This window comes from Heptranchias perlo, chromosome 17 (assembly GCF_035084215.1).
Source record: "Heptranchias perlo isolate sHepPer1 chromosome 17, sHepPer1.hap1, whole genome shotgun sequence".
Lineage (NCBI taxonomy): Eukaryota > Metazoa > Chordata > Chondrichthyes > Hexanchiformes > Hexanchidae > Heptranchias > Heptranchias perlo.
The window spans coordinates 24,860,765-24,877,664 of record NC_090341.1 but is presented as its reverse complement, the minus strand read 5'-3'; the positions used below and the strand labels follow the sequence as shown (position 1 = coordinate 24,877,664).

Below are 16,900 nucleotides of genomic sequence, written 5' to 3'. Positions count from 1 at the left end.
CAAGATAGCTGGAAATGAATGCTAAGCCTATCTATAACAAGCAGAAATTTTGTCTGCATTTTTAAAAAATGATTCACATTGTTTAATGCTTCAAACTGAAATCAAAATAACAAATAATTCCAATATTTGCCCCCACATGCTCGAACTGATAATATTTATAGGGGTTTTTATTCAAGTTGGCAACTTGCAATATTTAAGATGAATCTGCCTATTCATAACTGAATTTTATAATAGACCTAATGAACACTTGGGTCATTATTTAATATGCAAATTTGTATACTTTAACTGTTCTTGCTCCTCCTGGTTCCACAAAAATCATTCGCAAAGTGGATTTTAAACTTTTATTGGAGCAGTTTGTAGCGGTTCCTTTTAGGGCCGCTGGTTCAGCACTCAGTTCCACTGGTCAGGTTTTTAAAAAAAATGTTGTTTCGCTACTGCCCAGTTCATGCTGAAAACCGAGGCGGTAGAGATAGAAATCATCCCCATAATTTCTTTTGGGCTCAGGTTATCAGTACATACATAAATAAATAAATGTACAATATGTAAAACTATACTTTTTAAGTTAGTTCTCAGACAGGTAATTTTGTTTAAATACAAATTCACAAAAAAATGGAACACAGCATATAAAAGAAATGATACCAAATGTATCACTGCTTTGTTCAGAATTAAAATATGAATGTTTGCACCAAATTTAACGCAGTAAGAGTCAAATGGTAATTTTTTAGGTTTTCCTTAAAAGACACACCTAATAGTAGAAACATTAGATACAATGAATGTATTTTAGAATTGGGGAAACTAAAAGAGTACGAAAGGTGAGGTTAAGTGAACATTTATGCTGGTGTATATAAGGAGAAAACAATTCAGACTCCATTTAAGCAGGTAATTTGAAAATAATCACCATTGTAAAAATTATAAAGAGAAAGAAAATTAAGGGTACCAAATTTGCATCAGTATAAATCAGTTTTTGGTGCATGTGGATTGTGAATGTGGTGGTATAATTCAGCATCAGCCTGACTGCTGAATACGTTAAAATTAAACAATGGGAGATCCCTCCAGAAAGCCATTTCACTTTGATTGGGCTTGTTTCAATCTGTTTGAATTTCTCCAAAGAGGCTCCTGCCTCTTCACAGCACCAAAATGATCGTAACCAAAGTCACGATCAACATTCTCTGTGACTGTGATCATGGTGCATTATGCCTCCTTATCCTCTTCAACCTCTCTGCAGCCTTTGACACAGTTGACTACACCATTCTCCTCCAACATCTCTTCAGTTATCTAGGTCGGTGAGACTCTTACCTATTTGAATGTAGCCAAAGCATCTCTAGCAATGGCTGCTCTTCCTGCCCCCACACCATCACCTTGGGAGTCCTTCATGGATCTATCCTTGGCTGCCTCATCTACTAATGCTGTACCTTGGCATCATCATCTACAGACATGGGGTCAACTTCGACATGATGACACCCAACTGTACTGCTCCACCATCTCTCTTGCCCATTCCACTGCCTCTGTGTTGTCTGACTGCTTGTCCAACATCCATGTCTTAAATGAGCTGCAATTTCCTCCAGCTAAACACTGGCAAGACCGAAGCCATCACCTTCAGCCCCGCCACTAACTCCATACCCTCGCCACTGGTTTCATTCCTCTCCCTGGCTACTGTTTCAGGATGAACCAGATTGTTCACAACCTCAAAGCCTCTTCTGAAAGATGGCACCTCAAATAATGTAGCACTGTCAGTACTGCACTAAAGTGTCAGCCTAGATTATGTACTAAAGTTTGTAGTGGGGCTTTATTCCACAAATTTCCAACTCAAGTAAGAGTGTTACCAATCGAATCAAGCTTGGAGTGTCACCCTCTCTTTTCTAATATTAAAATATAGCATCAGAGGGAGCATAGTGTGTACAGAGCGCTCTTCTGGCAAGTAGAATGTTAACTACAAATAGGCAAAGTCCACAACTACCTCTGGTCTTACCAGCTTTACTTCACAATCTACAGCTACTGGTCTCAGACCCATAGCTTAGTACAACAGTAGTCTTACAGGAGGTAAAGTCACTAACAGTGAAGATGATAAGAAATTAATGGGCTTTTGGATGAAAGTGACTAAAAAATGCAAAATGAAATAGCGCTGATAACAAATTTCCCACTTGTTCTTAACAATAAATATTGATCCTAGAGGTGTTTGGGATTTAAGACATTGGGGTTAAATTGGTTAACCCCTAAAAACAGGCGCTGGGATCGCGGTGCACAATTAACCTGACGGAACATTCATGCTGCCTGATCATTTAAATGATTGCTGCGTGCAGCAAGTGCTACCTGCACTGTTGAGTGGCTGCAGGCACCAGCAGGGGGCCCCAATATCGGGAGTGGCTAGCACTACTTAAAGGCAGCCTGCTCCTCTTAAAGGGGTGGTGCACTGTGGCTGCAGGAAGAGCTGGAATTCGTTTGTCAACTAACTCTGTGCTGCAATAGTGAGAAATGGCTGCGCCTGCAAGAGAGTGTGTACCAAGGTTCTCAGACACTGCACTAGAGGCCTTGGTGGAAGAGGTGGAGATACGGAGGGGCCTCCTTTATCCGCAGGGGGGCAGGAGGCCCTCCAGACTTTTGCTGAAGCGGCAGTGGGAGGAAGTCGCACACGAGGTCAATGCCAGGAGCATCGCACCACACACATGGAAGCAGTGCAGGGAGAAGTTCAATGATTTGACACGAGTGGTCAAGGTGAGTGAGTTCAACCGTCAAGTGGCATATCCTACCAACTGCAACAGTAGCCTCACCCACTGCTCCACACACGACACCCCCTGTCACTCAACTACCAACAAACTCTTGCAATCAGTACGCAACTCTTCAAAGCAGATGCTTCATCTCACCCTTACACATTACCACTCTTTCAAGCAGCACACCTACAACTCACAGGTCACACACACTGGCAGCTATTCAACCATAACAGCCACATCACTCAAACATCTTGCAGGACACTCACTGACACACTTCCCTCTTTCTGGCCAGAGAAGGTGCACAGGATGCACTGCAGCAACTCGCCAAGGCTTCTTCGACAGCACCTCCCAAACCCGCAACCTCTACTACCTAGAAGGACAAGAGACCCTTATCATCGATACCTCCAGCACCGCCAGTTGCCAGACCACAGCGATGGACCGCCTAATGATAGACACCACCTACACGTTCCCCTCCAAGTCACACACCATCCTGAATTGGAAATATATCGCCGTTCCTTCATCGTTGCTGGGTCAAAATCCTGGAACTCCCTTCCTAACAGCACTGTGGGAGAACCTTCATCACACGGACTGCAGCGGTTCAAGAAGGCAGCTCACCACCACCTTCTCAAGGGCAATTAGAGATGGGCAAATAAATGCCGGCGTCGCCAGCGACGCCCACATCCCATGAACGAATTTAAAAAAAAATAACAGGAGGCAACTGGGGGAGGACAGGCACACCTACATGTCCTCACCCCCATGGAGGAGACAGTGCTGTCTATCATTAGGCGGTCCATCGCTGTGGTCTGGCAACTGGCGGTGCTGGAGGTATCGATGATAAGGGTCTCTGCATACCCAATCCTCCTTCTCGCTTCCCACTTCTCCCTCATTCCATAATAATTTCTGACTCAAGTGCTGCAGATGGTGTGAGCACACAAGTTTTATTTTCTCCTCTCCCCGCACCACAACTCAACCCGCGTTCCTTTGTCATTTGCAGATACCCAAGAACTGGAACTGGCACTGTCAGAGGAGGCATAGGAAGACTTTTTTTTTTAATATTCATTCACGGGATGTGGGCGTCGCTGGCAAGGCTGGCATTTATTGCCCATCCCTAATTGCCCTCGAGATCATGCAGGCACACTGTCACTCGATCTTACACTCGCAGCCACCAACTCAGAGATTGACACTGCATGTAGTTTAGAGGCTAGGATAGAGGAGGGTGCACGTGGTGAGACACCGGGCACAAATGCACAGGAGCCAGGGCAGTGGGGAATGGATACCGCAGGTGCCAGCTCGTCGGTGGGCGAGGTCGCACACTAGTTCTGTTGCAGAGGAGACAGATGACGACTTTGATGGGCCAGGCTACAGAAGGCGGCTGCTGGGTGTACACAACCAATTGCTTGGTGCACTGGAAAGCCTGCGCACAATGTCAAGGGGCATGGAGAAGTCCAGCTCCAACTTGGCACAGGGCTTTGCACAGAGCTTGAATCCCATCCTTTCCCACGTGGAACGGGTGGTCACCTCCATCAGCACATCTGTGGAACCCACCGTGATACAGCGTCTGATGACCGATGTCAGAGCTTCCTTTGCAGCACAGACATCTGCCATCTAAGGTCTGACTGCTGCTTTGGAAGCTCAGACTGCTGCTATTGTAGGTCTGGGTTCCACTGTTGATCGGGGCTTCCAGGGCGTCACAGCAGTCCAGCAATATGTTCTCCAACAGATCACCAGGACTGTTGAGGTGCCACTTCGGGAGAGTGGCAGTGACACCACGGGAGACGAACCTGCTGTCCTCTCTCAGGATGACAGCATTCCTGCTCTCACCCCTGCCACTCTGCCAGTGCCCTGCTCCTCCTAGTGCATGTCAGCCAGCCAGGCCAGACTGCTGCAGTCCAGGCCAAGATGGTGCAGTCTGAAGCCGGGCCCTCTCGTCCCAGAGCTGCTTGAGGTTGTCCTCCAAGGCCAACTGCAGTCTCCTCAATTGAAGGTCAGCAGCCTTCCACTACCCATGCTCCAGCCACTGGGGATGCACCTCATAGGAGCACTAGGAAAGGTAAACGCACACGAACGACAGGCACTGAGGGAATGCACAAGGGTGAATAGTATCAATTTGTTTCAATCATTTGATGTGTAAATCTATAAATGTGGTTATGAATTTGTGTTGGTGTTGGTTTTATTTCTATGAAGAGCTGAGGGAGGAAGCAATGTGTAATCATTAGGAGGACGATTTGATGGTCATGTGGGAGAGAAAGGGTAAGGAGTGTGGGATTGTTGGTGAATGGGGAGGTGTCGTTGAGGTTACTGGTATCCATGAGGCTGTCCCTTCATGATGGCCAGGTTGTGCAGCATAGAATCATAGAAAGGTTACAGCACGGAAGGAGGCCATTTGGCCCATTAAGTTCGCGCTGGCTCTATGCAAGAGCAATCCAGCTAGTCCCACTCCCCCGTCCTATCCACGTAGCCCTGCAATTTTTTTCCTTTCAAGTACTTATCCAGTTCCCTTTTGAAGGCCATAATTGAATCCACCCCCTCAGGCAGTGCACTCTAGAACCTAACCACTTGCTGTGTAAAAAAGTTTTTCCTCATGTCACCTTTGGTTCTTTTGCCAATCACCTTAAATCCATGCCCTCTGGTTCCTGACCCTTCCGCCAATGGGAACAGTTTCTCTCTATCTACTCTGTCTAGACCCTTCATGATTTTGAATACCTCTATCAAATCTCCTCACAACCATCTCTGTTCCAAGGAGAACAATCCCAGCTTCTCCAATCTATCTACGTAACTAAAGTCCCTCATTCCTGGAATCATTCTAGTAAATCTCTTCTGCACCCTCTCTAAGGCCTTCACATCTTTCCTAAAGTGCGGTGCCCAGAACTGGACACAATACTCCAGTTGTGGCTGAACCGGTATTTTATAAAGGCTCATCATGACTTCCATACTTTTGTACTCTATGCCTCTATTTATAAAGCCCAGGATCCCGTATGCTTTTTTAACCAATTTCTCAACCTGCCCTGCCACCTTCAACGATTCGTGCACATATATCCCCCAGATCTCTCTCTTCCAGTACCCCTTTTAGAGTTGTACCCTCTAGTTTATATTGCCTCTCCTCGTTCTTCCTACCGAAATGTATCACTTCACATTTTTCTGCGTTAAATTTCATCTGCCACGAGTCCGCCCAAGCCACCAGCCTGTCCTATATCCTCTCGAAGTCTATCAATATCCTCCTCACTGTTTACTACCCTTCCAAGTTTTGTGTCATCAGCAAATTTTGAAGTTGTGCCCTGTACACCCAAGTCCAAGTCATTAATATATTATCAAGAAAAGCAGTGGTCCTCGTACCGACCCCTTGGGGAACACCATTGTACACTTCCCTCCAGTCCGAAAAACAACCGTTCACCACTACTCTCTGTTTCCTGTCACTTAGCCAATTCTGTATCCATGTTGCTACTGCCCCCTTTATTCTATGGGCCGCAATCTTGATGATAAGCCTACTGTGCGGCTCTTTATCAAATGCCTTTTGAAAGTCCATACACACCACATCAACTGCATTGCCCTCATCTACCTTCTCTGTTACCTCATCAAAAAACTCTCAGGTTATTTATACACGATTTGACTTTAACAAATCCGTGTTGGCTTTCCCTAATCAATCCACACTCGTCCAAGTGACTGTTAATTCCGTCCTGGATTATCATTTCTAAAAGTTTCCCCATCACTGAGGTTAAACTGACTGGCCTATAGTTGCAGCGTTTATCCTTGCACCCTTTTTTGAACAAGGGTGTAACATTTGTAATTCTCCAGTCCTCTGGCACCACCCCCGTATCTACGGATGTTTGGAAGATTATGGCCAGTACCTCCGCAGTTTCCACCGTTACTTCCCTCAGCAACTTAGGATGCATCCCATCCAGACCGGGTGACTTATCTACTTGCAGCATGCAGCATACAATGACAAATCTTGATACCCGCTTAGCTGAGTACTGCAGGGCTCCTCCAGAGCAGTCAAGGCAGAGGAAGCGTTGCTTGAGTATGCCTATGGTGTGCTCTATGATATTCCACGTGGGATTGTTGCACCCATGCTGTGCACATGTGCGTGAGTTCCGGACTGGAATCATGAGCCACTTAATGAGGTGATAACTCTTGTCGCCCAGTAGCCAGCCTTTAACTTGCCGTGCTGGTTGAAATATAGGTGGCACGTTGGACTGCTGCAGAACGAAGAATCATGACTGCTGCCAGGATAGCGCTGCACATGGTCGCACACTGAGGGAGTGGAATCCTGAGGGAGTGGAATCCCTTTCTGCTCATGAATATGGCCGCATTCAGACGTGGAGCATGCATGGCAATATGCATGCAGTCAATGGCACCCTGCACCAGGGGAAAGCCTGCAATGCGAACAAACCCTAGTGCTCGCTTATGCTGCTTATCTCTGTCAAGAGGGAACATGATGAATCTGTCTCTGAGTGCGTACGAAGCCTCAGTGACCTCCCTTATAGAGCAGTGCACTGCAAACTGCGAGATGTTGCTTATATCACCAGCAACAGCCTGAAAGGTGCCTGAGCTGTAAAAAATTAAGTGCCACGGTTACCTTGACAGCCACAGGCAATGCTGTTCTTGCTGTGCTTTGAGGTTGCAGTTGTGGCTGCAGCAACTGTCAAATTTCAGTCACAACCTCTTTCGTTAACCGCAGCCATTGGATGCACTGGTCATTGCTGAAGTTGAGGTAATTGAATTGGTCCCTGAAGGCTCTCGTTGGATATGGCCCTGCGTCACCGCCTCCTCCTCCCTCTTCTCGCAGCTTGTCCTGCTCTGCGTGGCTGCTCTCATGCTCCCAGTCATGTTCAATTCCCAGAGGAAGCCCTAGCAGGCCACCCTTGTCTGGAAGCAGCCTTGCTCAGTACACTATTTTAAATGCCATTAACAGTACTGCAAGACCATCCAGACCACTCTCTATATAATATTCCAACTTTCTCCATGTACAGGAAACTTCCACAAACACCCATAATTGCACCAGCTGCCAGAATAACTAATCCAGCAACTAACCTGTAACTCCTGACTGCTCCCTTTAAATAGCGCTTTAAGTCCTGTTCAGCTGTTAGCACATTGCGTTGGCTGGTGCGGGGAGTTCAAAAATGCCACCAGCTGCTTCAAATCAGCGTTTCACACTGATTTATGTTATAATCTCCCTACTCTACACGTTTCCGGCGTTTGTTAGGTGCCCGCCTTTACCAATATGACGTTCTGTGCACGTAACGACACAAGTGTGTATGCGCATCTCGGATGCCATTTTTGGGGCTTAGGTATCCACGTAGCGCCTACAAAACGGGCGCTATGCAGCCCACTTTAGCCCCCACTGTGGTCAAAAGATATTAATGAATGCATAGCCAGCGTGTTACATTAATGGATGATTAATCAGCATGTTACACTTTCACCAATATACATAATAACAATATTGCCAGATAGCAATTTTTGAAAATAATATCGCTAGAAACACCAAATATTTATCAAAATCCACTCGCATTAATGGACTATTTATATTCTAAATGTGGTATTGGTGCACCTCAATACATTAGCTAACAGTAAAACAGAATCAATGAGAGAGACTTGCGATTCCTGTAACTGTAAGAATTTGATCTTTAAATTGTTGTAAACTGAATATTACAGTCAATTAAGAGAGAATTGGAGAAGATTTTTTTATAAATTACATAATTTGCTATTTTTAGAAAAAAAGCAGCTGCAAAATAAAGCAGAAGACCGTTTTAAAATTGTGTCTTTTTCACTAAAATATATGAACACAATAAAAAATGCCACTAACTACAAACAATTGACTTTAACACTACACCGGTTCTAAGCAGATCTTCAGAAATTTTTCTTACCAGTGGTCTCAGATCTGGATGTGTCAGGATGTAACCATTGTTTGTGATTGCAAAAGCGTATCCATGAATGCCTAGCTGTAATTAAAAATATGTAAAACAAGCTTCAATCAGAATTCACTACATAATAATAAGAAATCAAGTATCCTGTAAGTTAGTGTTTAAAAACTGACATTCCTAAATTTTATTAACATAATTATTGCATTTACATTACTGGAACCACTGATACCAAACATTCTATAAAAAACTGCCATCTCAACAGTTTCAACAAATAGAAGATTCTTATAAAGTCAGATGCATATTTCAGCATGTACAATGAGTATTTTAATTTATTAAAAGACAGCATTTATAAAACGTATTCATTCGACACAAACTCAGTTGACTAAAAGTAGAAAAGTGCCACCATTTACCAGCTTATACAAAATAGGGCATCTCTCATATCGATGAGAGGGAACTATATTGGCCCAGAATTTGCTGTTAAAGTAACGGTGAGGCTCATGGCGCTCTTCGTTACTTGTGCGCAAATCGCACAGCAACTTCAGGCAAGGGAAGATGTGTGGTTAAACATGGAAATCCAGAAGTTGCTGTCTGAGATGCGTCGCTCCGCTGTCAGCTTCACGAATATGGGATCTCGCTGTCTGCCTCACCATTGAAATGGCATGAAGTTCCTGTATTTGCATGGTGGACGCGAACTAAACTCGCGTCATTTCAAGTCTAAGTACCCTTTTAATGATGTGATAAGTGATAATTACTGCCAGTCAACCTCTCTGGCACTGAAAATTAACCATTACAAGTGTGGGGTCTCATTCCTTCAGGTTTTAATTGTTGGAGATTTAAAAAAATAATTTAAAATTAATTTTTTTCTTACTTTTTCTTTTTGTCTCTTTTTTTTCTCTCTCTTAATCCAATCTTTCTTTCCCTCTGTTTATTTCTCTCTCTGTACCTGATTTGACATTGAATTCACCCACTGTAAATTACAGTTCCTTTTTCATCCTTGCACTGTTAATTTCACAATCCTTCAATCTGATTGGTTAAGGAGTTACACAGTTGCTTGCCCTGTTCACTCAGATCCCAGATGCCCTGTAGAGGGCACCGCGCCGTTTCCATCTCGCACTTCCAGCAACTTGCGGCGCAAATTATCATCGCGATTAAACGGGCAAGGGCAAGTCTAAGTAACGGTGGCCGCTGCTCGTTGACCGGTCACAGCGAATTCTGGGCCATTACGGCTGAGAGATTCCTCACAGTTTGTCTGGCTCCATTCTGTAACTTCGCTGGGGTTTCTACCTCACGGAGGCAGAGCCAGAACAGTTCTGAGGAATTTCCTGGCCTACGTGAAAAAGTAAGCAATTGATTTGTACTGTAATTTTATATTATTTTCAATATTTTAAATTAGATTGTTGTACTGTGGTATTTTGTGCCATTCAAAGGCCCTTTTCAGTGCCTGCAACATTGACGACGCTGTTTTATCCTCAGTTGGATGGTCTGCTTCTATAAGACATTTCACCTGTCCCGCCAAGTAAGAACTCAGAAATTCATTACCCCCAGGACGGGCGGGAGAGGGACAGGGGGAGGTTAAATTCGTAAAAATCTGAAACACGATCCCAACCCACCACAAACGTGCCATCTTCCGGTTTTACCACGCCGGTTGGGGGGTTGGCCTAGTAACCTGCTCTGGAGAGGCGGGGCAATAATTTTGATATGTTAGTGAAGCTGCGTTCCTCAGTTTTTTGCAGCCATTTGAATTTAACGTTGTGAGCCGGATTTCCCAGGGCTCAGGAAACCCGGCAGCTGAAGGGAGGCGAGAATGGCTGGATCCAGTAGGTAAGTGTTTTTTATAGCACTGCTTGTGGGAAAGGAGGAGCAGGAGTGCTTCTCCCCGGCCCCTCAAGGTAACCTGCCGCAATCAGCCTCCCTCTCCGCAATCTGCTGACGGCCCCCTGCGATCTCCCCCCAGCGATCTCTTCCCCATGCGATCTCTTCCCTCCGGCGATCTCTTCCCTCTCTGCCCCTGCCGCCCCGTGATCGCTCCCTCCCTCCCTCCTCTCGGATCCCTGGCTGCGGCCTTGTGCTGCAGGCCTTCCTGCCTGATAGCCAGCCAGCCTCTCAATCTGGCCGGGAAACGGAGAAAAAAAATTCAAATGAGCTCCTGCCGTTAAATTCGGCAAGACTTCCGCATTCCCCGCATTTCCTGGCCACTACACCTCCCCCCAGCTCCCTCCCTGCCTTCCCGTAAATATCGGGAACGTTGACTCTTGAATTCAAGTATCAGGCAGTCCTAAGGCTTGGGGTAAATTTTAACCACACGAATGGGTGGGTTGAGGCTGGGTAGGAAGGTAAAAATTGTAAAAAAGTAAAACCCGACCCCACCTCCCCTGCAACCCGACGACCACTTCCAGTTTTAACGGAGGCGGGTCGAGGGGCGGGCGACAAACCCGCTCTCAGGAGGCGGGTTGGTCAGTAAAATCTTTTAAGGAGGCTATGGGTCTCCATTTTAATAGGGTTTTTATTTTTAACTCCTGGGGGCCGGGATTCCCGGGCCTTCTGCTTCACGTGACATAAGAGGAGGCGAGAAGGCCCAGATCAGCAGGTAGGTGCATTTATTGCACTGCTTGTGGGCCCAGAGGAGCAGGAGTGTTTCCTCCAGGACCAACAAGCCTTCCTGCTGCGATCACACACATGCAATTGACGACATTCCCCCCCGCCCATGTCCGACCCCCCTCCCACGATCTCTGATTCCCCTTCCATGTCCGACCCCTCCCACGATCTCCGACCCCCCCCAGGATCTCCAGCCCCCCCCATGACCAATCCCCCCACTGATGACCGCCCCCCCCCCCACTTCCCGATTTAAGACTTACCTGCTGGCATCCGCTCACTAGCTGCTCTCCCGTCCGACTGACAGCCAGCCTATCAATCTGGCTGGCTGTCAGGCGGGAAACCTACTGAAAAAAATTGAAAGACGTCCTAATGTCAAAATCGTAAGGACGTCCGGGAAACCCCCGGACTCTCTTTCCGGCTTCCCGTTAAAATTTACCCCTTAAATTCTGGCTACTGAGACATAAAACAGGAGATAGCAAGCTGCCAGGCATTCCAAGACATTTTTGATTAATATCACATTTATCACACTTATCAAATATATGCCAAGCTTAGGCTGATTTAAATTTAAAGTTTGTATGCAATAATAAATGCAGTAACTAGAAAATTCTAAGATTCAAGTCATCAGAGCTCAAAAACGCCATCTCAAATACAAGTTACACCAAACTGATACATTATCAGCAGAGGGTCTTTTGGGTTAGAACTGCAGACAAACAAAAATGGATGTACAATCTGAGAAGCTGTGTTGCCATAGCTCGACACTGTATTGTGAAATTGGTAGCTCTCGGGTACACACTGAAAAATAAATATTTAGACAACATTTGGGCTGATTAGATCTTTCTTCTTCAGGAAGAGCTATTACCTGAAATGCTCTCAAACCTATTTTATTTGTGCCTATCATTTGCCACTTTTATTTTATTCAGGCATAAGTATAATGTTATTCAAACAAAAGTGAATTTTAAATATATTTTTCTATATAGTAGAAGTCTTAACATTAACTTTAGACATAATGCAGTGTCATTAAATCAATCCAATGATAATTAGCGTGTTTGACTTCTGTTAGTTTTAATGCAAATACCCTCTCTGACCCAGGATACGGGTCACTGGGAAGTAAAAAAAAACAATTGCAGGAATTATGCAGCAGTTCTCAATGTCCTAGTGATTATTAAAGGTCACAAGGCCATACTGTATTTCAATAAAAATACTTAACCCTTTGCTCATACATTGTATACCTTAATTTTGAAATCCAATAAATATAGTAAAACTGTCTTCAATCAGTTATTGAAGCAATATAATTAAACACTAAGAGAGCACCATTTATTTCACAGCCCTATATTCTTTTTATGCCTTATACTGTAGGAGAGAGAACCCTATTTATGACTGTCTAAAGACACACTATAGAATATTTTTTTCAGACACACAGATTTTGCACTTTGCTGTTGTGAAGATAGAAGTAGCGTAATATTATAGGTTGTGGTTCTCCTGCAATTATTCCATAATCAGAAGCCATTGCAAGGGCTGTAGCCCGAGAGTGCTTTTGCAGCCATAGTTTTGTTGATGGTGAATGTCACGGTACTATACCATCCAATTTCTGTTTATAAAGGACTGGAAAAGAAAGCACACTTGACTCTAATGGAACAACAAATTTTCAGAGCATTCAGAACTTTATATTTTGAAATATGTAATTTCAGTTAGAGTTTCTGGATTTGCCTGTGCTGTAGGTGACCAATCCTCCTACCCAATCATTTAAAATTGCAGGAACATACCAAAACAGTATCATCTAAAATCTCAAATTTTAATTATGGTTAGGGTTGACATTAATAGCACAAACATAAATGGGCACTTAGGGATTAATTTTAACTCCCAGCTAGTTTTTTTTGCAGGTCAAGTGCAAAACACATTTGCAGGCCCAGATTTCAGGCCCAAAGTATTTTAACTCTTAAACCTCATCTGCAGGCTGCCCCAAAACGGGCTGAAAGTGACAGCTGGGCGGTGGGTGGGAGCGGCCAGTGTCTGCCAGCTGTCACCGAAGGAAGGATTGTCGGCAAGAAGTAAGTCGCAGGGAGAGTATTTCAGGAGGATCTCACAGGGTGAAGGGGGGGGGGGATTCCAGGGCAGGGGAAACAGTGACTTTCCTTGTGGGGCCCAGAGGAGTACCCCTGCTCTTCCTGCTCCCACAAAGAAAAGATTTTGATTTATCTTGGTGGGCGTATTCGTCCTCCTGACAGTTTCTGACCTGCCTTCACCTGGCCAGAAAGCCATGGCGGGTTCCCTGCTCAGGCCCGAGCTAAAATCCAATCAGCATCTCATTATTTAATGAGGTCCTGACTTGCATAAATTTATGAGGCCCCCGCCTGTTTCTGGCAGATGCCTCTGCCACCAACTACAGTGAGCAGTTAAAATGGTGGTCAGTAGGATTCCAGTAGGGACTGTATAAATGTAATTTGGTGTTGTGTTACCTGTTTCGATATGCATTACCTACATTATAATTCATCTATCGTTCATTCGCATCTGTCTATTGGTCCAGATCTCTTCGAATACTGCTTATCTCCAACACATTTGTTACCTTCCCACATGGATTTTTAACATTACATTTGTTAATTGTCTTCAGAGTAACATGATTAGATTTCCTGTGCGGTTTCTTCCAATCATCTGCAGTAACTTTGGTGGGCGATTGTCAGAAAGCCCAGAGAAATATTGTAAATGGCCACTTACACTGTTTCTCCGGGGTTTCTGTCAAAATTATGGCGGGAGATTAAGGAACCTCTGTGGAAATTCTACCTCGATGTGTTTATAATTTCTTTGTGACACAGCTAACTTGTACATAATTATCAAAGAAGTTACACATCTGAGCTTACCTTATACTTTGGAATAACTTTCAAAAGTTCTTTTACTGGAACATCTGTGCCGACCACACCCAGAAGAATACCTTGTGTGCGCTATCAAGATATGAAATCATCCAATTACTTCCCATGGAAAGAATCTCATTGTTTAACTATGGCCAACAATTTATAAATATTTTATGTTTTTATTACAATAATTCAATTCATTTAACTTTCGGTTTAATCTCTAATAACCTCCACACTCTCATTTCTCCCTCTCATTATTATAAAAACTAAAAGATTACATTTGACCATTGTGCGCCTTCCTTCACCAAAAATAACTTTAATACTAGGCTAATACTTTCTGCACTTATTGTCAATTACAAATTTGGTATAAAATGAATAACTGAATTTTATATATATAGTAAATTCAAGGCACACTCACTGTCTCATTTTTCTTGCTAAATACTGGCATTGCAACAGTAGTCATCAGAACTCGATCAGAACCGGCAGCAAGCTAAAGAATGAAAAATACAATTAGGAGAAAACATGATTGTATTGTACAGGATTAAAGCTATATTGCCCATTCTTATGACTGGTAACATAAACTAGTCTTGCTTTCACAGTAGCAGTTCTAAATATTTTCTTCCTTTTTCAACAAATCAGAACACGACAGAAATATTATTAATTCCCACATGCCGAAGTTTAATTTCTATCCCATTTCCAGCTGTGAAGCAAAGGTTTTATCAGCCATGAGATTAACTTTGTTCTGAATATTACCATAATTATTAAGTATGATTGTTCTAAGTGATATAATAATTACATTACTTCTTTTCCACTTTTTGTTAGCTTTAGTCTCTTTTAGTATTAGAAATAATTTAACATTGGCTATGTTCATCAATAGAGGCAGTAAGGATGTCACTCAGTTTAATGACAAAAAAACATATTGTTTGGTGGCTACTGTATGCTACCAGTTCTTGGATGGTAGATACCCATTCGATGCCCTCTTAAATGTAGTCATACCAATTCCAAAAATGTTCAAGATTGTACTGGAGACAACACAACAAAGGATCCAAGTGACAAAATGGGAGATAGCACCCAAACAGTAAGGAGAAAATGGCAGAAAAAAGGCAATGATCAAATTTTAGTGAGTCAATATTTAAATACAATGCTTGTTTAATTAAATAATTAATTAAATAATCTATTATTATTATTGGTACAGATAACAAATGACATTTTTAGACAAAATTCCTAAAACACTGTAAAAACCCAAGTGATGTCAGGATAATTGCAATTGCATTTCTGAGTCACCCAATGCAGACTTTTGTGCAGCAGAAAGAAAATGTAAACCATGAATTTAACAGAACTGCAGGTTTTTATACACAGGTGCTTTCCATTTAGAAGTTACACTTATAAAATTAGAAAAGGCTGACACATTATAATCTGATCCATGGCTATGTGGTACCGTAATGCAGTGCTTGTGACAAAGGGTCTCAACAAAGAGAAAAGAAACAGAAAAAAAGAAATTCCAACTATTTGCATTTTACATGGCTCAAAATAGTATGTTTTCTGTTTTGAAATGTTATCAAATAATCATAATCATTCACCAGGTAAACATATTATGCCTTCCGTATATATCAAATTACTGTTTTACGAAAGGTTCTTCACAATTATAGTAAAATTGTGAAACTATAATTGTACCTTTGACATCATAAGCCACTTATTATAGAATACTGAATACCAAACCAAGATTCCATACGCAATTATACATAATTTATCCAGTGTATGCCATAATAAATCTTGTGTAATGTCAATAATGTTGATATGTTAAAGTAGTGCTGCGACTCACATTTGACCTACATTTAATAGGAAAGTCTACAGTGTTTATATAAATTCATCTTATAAACAACTCACTGTATTTTGTATCTTGAATATTCATTGCACAAAATAATCAATATCTACCTGAATCTCGCATCCTACGATTTCAAATTCCAGCTAGTAAAGGCACCATGTAGTTATCAATCTGCTCACCACCTACTAAGCAAGGCAATTTTAAACCACAGAGTTGGAAATTTAGAAAGCTTCAGTCAAAGGAGCTGAAGCAGTTTTTGTCTGCATGGACCTCAATAGTTCATTTTCAGCCTACATTCAAATAAAGCATAAACAGTATGTATAACTTTTTAATTTGGCAGAGTGTTGGCACGCAAGGCTAATTGTCATTTTGGAAAAAAAAGACTGCTGAAAATGAAATTGATTCTCGTCCAGCAGGAGTTGCATTTCTAAAAGTGAAAATGATAATAGATAGTTTAAATACTGACTGAAAATCAAGTATAACCAGTCTGTATTCTATCTTGCCTATGCTCCTGTTGTTGGATTTAGGTAAAGAAAATTTAATTCATAAAAATGTCTGTTTTACATTTTAAAGAAAATAATAATGGTTAATTTGCTAAGGGTTAAAAACTGCATATATGAAATAATTTATTGCCAGAAGAAATGGTTAGCTTTATGAAATCGAGTTTACAGTCTGATTATTATTCAAATAATTAAGTAAAAATAGTGTGAAAATACACCTTTTCAAATGACAGCTTAACTGAATTTACTACAAAATGAATTCAAATGAAACCAATGGTAATGTTTAATTGAATCCAGAATCAAGAGTTGGCACCTCACAATGAATCTTGCCTGAATTAGTGACATCTGTAAGATAAATGTCATTCAGCTCTAATGTGTGTGAACAAAGAGGTTGTAAATGTGCCTACGATTACCCAATATGAATTTGCTGTACTTTTCTAAAATAAATACGGTTTCATACTTCAAGAAGTACATTTATAAAGTGATACATAATTTCTAACAGTAGCCAGGATCAAAGAATATGTGCAGTATTTTAATCCACATTCAATCTGTATTACTGACACTCACT

The 16,900-nt window shown here is 42.5% G+C and overlaps 1 protein-coding gene across 1 annotated transcript in view; it reads right to left on the bottom strand.

The window, feature by feature from the left end:
- The window catches only part of cacna2d3a (calcium channel, voltage-dependent, alpha 2/delta subunit 3a), a 633,142-nt gene that overhangs the window by 210,490 nt on the left and 405,752 nt on the right, over window positions 1-16,900 (bottom strand). Inside the window, exons 15-17 of the mRNA XM_067998742.1 lie at window positions 14,426-14,497; window positions 14,017-14,097; window positions 8,570-8,644 (exon numbers count right to left, since the gene is read on the bottom strand). Coding sequence (XP_067854843.1) covers window positions 8,570-8,644; window positions 14,017-14,097; window positions 14,426-14,497 — 228 coding nt within the window. The remainder of the gene's footprint in view (window positions 1-8,569; window positions 8,645-14,016; window positions 14,098-14,425; window positions 14,498-16,900) is intronic.